This window comes from Apium graveolens, chromosome 5, assembly GCF_009905375.1.
Source record: "Apium graveolens cultivar Ventura chromosome 5, ASM990537v1, whole genome shotgun sequence".
In the NCBI taxonomy this organism is placed as follows: domain Eukaryota; kingdom Viridiplantae; phylum Streptophyta; class Magnoliopsida; order Apiales; family Apiaceae; genus Apium; species Apium graveolens.
The window spans coordinates 31,169,435-31,172,735 of NC_133651.1; the positions used below are offsets into that span (position 1 = coordinate 31,169,435).

Sequence of the window (3,301 nt, forward strand, 5' to 3'; positions counted from 1 at the left end):
GACCTCGGGCCATGTAATGCTAAACTTCATGGACGCCTTATCGGGATATAACCAGGTCAAGATGAACCCGACAGATATTGCGAAGACGGCATTCATCACACACCGGGCTGTCTACGCTTTTATTATGATGCCGTTTGGGTTAATCAACGCCGGGGCAACATACCAGAAAATGATGAATACCATCTTCAAAGATCAGCTGGGCAGGAACATGGAATCTTATGTTGACGATATGATCTCTAAGTCGGCCACAATCCCAGAACACATCCGAGATCTCAAGGAGTGTTTCGACAACTTGAGAAAGTACAACATGAAGCTGAACCCGGAGAAATGCCCGTTCGGGGTTCCCTCCGGAAAGTTTCTTGGTTTTCTGGTCAGCGAAAGAGGAATAGAGGCCAACGCGGAGAAGATCAAAGCTATAATGGAAATGACAGTCCCCCGGACTCAAAAGGACATTCAAAGCTGGCGGGATGCTTAGCAGCTCTTCGAAGGTTCATCCCAAAATTGGCAGAAAAGTGCCTGCCTTTCTTTGAAATATTAAAGAGGGCCCAGAACAAAAAGATGATCGACTGGACCCCGGGTTGCCAAACAACGTTCGAGGAAGTCAAGCGACATCTGATGAACCCACCCATTTTGTCAAAAGCAAAGCCCGGGGAGCCCCTTTATCTCTACATTACAGCCGGGGAAAGAGCGGTATCTTCCGCACTCGTTCGGGAAGAAAATGGGACGCAAACCCCGGTATACTATGCAAGCCAAGTCTTGAAAGATGCTGAAACCCGGTACCCAAACTTGGAAAAATTCGCACTGGCTCTTGTGCACTCGAGCAGAAAGCTGAGGCAATACTTTCAAGGCCGGGAAATCAGGGTAATCACTAATCAACCACTTCGCAAAATCATCCACAAACCAGACACCTCCGGAAGGTTAGTCAATTGGGCAATTGAGTTGAGCCAGTTCAATATCAAATTTATCTCGAGGACAACTATAAAAGCCCAGCCGTTGGCCGAATTCGTCATGGAATGCACCTTTCCGGAAGCCCCCGAGACGCCTAAAACCTGATCCAAGGGGGAAAAAGAGTCCAACAACCGGGATTCTTGGACATTACATATTGATGGCTCGGTTACAGCCGAAAGGTCCGGTGCCGGCCTTATCCTCTCCAGCCCGGATGGATTCGCAATCCAGCATGCCATTACCTTCGCCTTCAAAGCAACAAACAACCAGGCTGAATATGAAGCTCTACTCTCCGGACTCAGGTTAGCCAAATCCCTTGGAGTAAGAAATTTAATAATTTATAGTGATTCTCAGATTGTGGTAAGGCAAACCAATGGTGAATATGTTGTAAAAGATCCCAAATTGGCCCGGTATCAGGAAATGGTTAGAACAATCCTGGAAACCATCCCGGACTCAACCATCTTGCAGATAAACAGAGAGGAAAATGTGAAAGCAGACGAGTTGTCCAAGCTCGTCCAGAATACTTCAAATTTAAGCAGCTCGGTTTACTTCGAGGAGCTCGGAGCCCCCAGCACCGATCGGCCCGAAGTATTATGTGTTAGTAGCCCAGAGAACTGGATGACTCCTTACATAGCCTATCTCAAGGACGGCACCCTTCCGGAAGTTCAGAACAAAGCCCGGTACCTCAAGTATAAGGCTGCACGCTTCTTTTTAGAAGACAATCAGTTATACCGGAGAACTTTCTCTACACCAACGTTAAAGTGCGTTGATCCGGATGAAGCGGATTATTGCCTCCGGGAGGTTCACGAGGGGATCTGCGGGGATCACCTTGCTGCTAAAGCTCTAGCCTACAAGGTCATCAGACAAGGCTATTATTGGCCAACAATCCACGCTGATTCAGTCGCCTATGTCAAGAAATATAGCAAGTGCCAGAAGTTCAGCAACGTACCAAAACAAGGTTCAAGCCTCCCTGGGTCCGTTCTCTCCCCGATCCCATTTGCTGTCTGGGGAATTGACATCATGGGCCCTTTCCCTCGGCAAAAGGGGACTTTCGTTACGTTCTGGTAGCAATAGATTATATGACTAAGTGGGTGGAGGCCAAGGCTATGAGAACCATTAACCAGCAAGACTACATCAAGTTTGTGGACATGATTGTAATGAGGTTCGGGATCCTGATGGTTTTAATCTCGGATAACGGGCCATAGTTCGTGGGTTCGGATTTTGAAGCCTACCTCAAAGAGCTCGGGATAAGACACAAAAAAACATCTATTGCCCATCCACAAGGGAATGGACAGGTTGAGGTCACAAACATAACCATACTTCGAGGTCTGGAAAAGAGACTGGAAGACTCTAAAAAGAACTGGCCGGATGAACTCCCGAAGGTTTTATGGTCATACACAACCACCTCCCGGACAGGAACCGGGGAGACTCCATTCAAGCTTGCCTATGGTACCGAAGCCCGGTTACCGGTAGAGACCGGATCCCCTTCACATAGAGTGACCAACTTTGACGAGGTCTCCAATATAGAAGGCCTCAGAACTAACCTCGAACTCCTGGATGAAGTAAGAGATCGGGCCGTAGAAAAAATGGAAAGCTACAAGGAAAAAACAAAGCTTCACTTTGCGAAGAAGGCCAGGATAAGGGAATATGCGGCGGGAGATCTGGTGCTCCGGCACACTGAAGCCTCGGACCCAACTAATCAGGGAAAACTGCAGCCGAACTACGAAGGCCCTTATATAGTCAAGGAAGTGATCTGTCCGGGAACTTACAAGCTGAACTACCTCAGCGGAACCGAGGTCCCCAATACCTGGCATGGAACCCGCCTAAGAAAATTCTACCAGTAAGGAAAAGGTGCACACTCTGGGAGCACCTCTACATTTATACTATGATATTTTGATGTAAGCATTATCCCCATTCACCCCAGAATGTAATTCTTGCTTTCAATATAAATGAAAAACTCTGCTTTAAGCCTTCCATAGCTTGAATCAATTTCATTATGTTGCTCCTTTATTTACCATCAAATTTAAATAAACACAGCCCATGTGTACTCTAAAATTTTTTCCTATAAAACTCAGTCCATGAGTATTCATAAAATTTTTATAAGTTAAAAATTGTACCCCATCTAGGGGTCTGCATAAGCACAGCCCATGTGTACTTGAAGTTATTATTAACTAATACAAGTTAAAAAATTTACCCCATCCCGGGGTCCGCAAAAACACAGCCCATGTGTACTTTGAAAATCCCTATCAAATGGAAAATTACCCCTACCCGGGGTCCTATAAAACTCAGCCTATGAGTATTCATAAAATTTCTTATAAATTAAAAATTTTACCCCATCTAGGGGTCCGCATAAGCA

At 46.0% G+C, this 3,301-nt stretch overlaps 2 protein-coding genes across 2 annotated transcripts; both read left to right on the plus strand.

Annotated features, from left to right (window-relative positions):
- Positions 1-1,365: 1,365 nt before the first annotated feature.
- Positions 1,366-2,013, plus strand: LOC141659952 (uncharacterized). Its single transcript, XM_074466896.1, has one exon. It carries the CDS (start codon positions 1,366-1,368, stop codon positions 2,011-2,013), a length of 648 nt encoding a protein of 215 aa, XP_074322997.1.
- An 11-nt stretch (positions 2,014-2,024) lies between these two features.
- On the plus strand, positions 2,025-2,789 carry LOC141659953 (uncharacterized). The gene is made up of 2 exons (XM_074466897.1): positions 2,025-2,099; positions 2,241-2,789. The coding sequence occupies exons 1-2, from the start codon at positions 2,025-2,027 to the stop codon at positions 2,787-2,789; spliced, it is 624 nt and encodes a 207-aa protein (XP_074322998.1).
- Positions 2,790-3,301: the final 512 nt, after the last annotated feature.

What these genes read in the sequence shown, in the direction of transcription:
- LOC141659952 (XM_074466896.1), top strand. Translation starts at nt 1,366, where the DNA reads ATGGTTAGAACAATCCTGGAAACCATCCCGGACTCAACCATCTTGCAG.
- LOC141659953 (XM_074466897.1), top strand. Translation starts at nt 2,025, where the DNA reads ATGACTAAGTGGGTGGAGGCCAAGGCTATGAGAACCATTAACCAGCAA. An exon ending in TCAAGTTTGTGGACATGATT is followed by an intron (nt 2,100 to 2,240) that starts GTAATGAGGTTC and finishes GGGAATGGACAG; the next exon opens with GTTGAGGTCACAAACATAAC.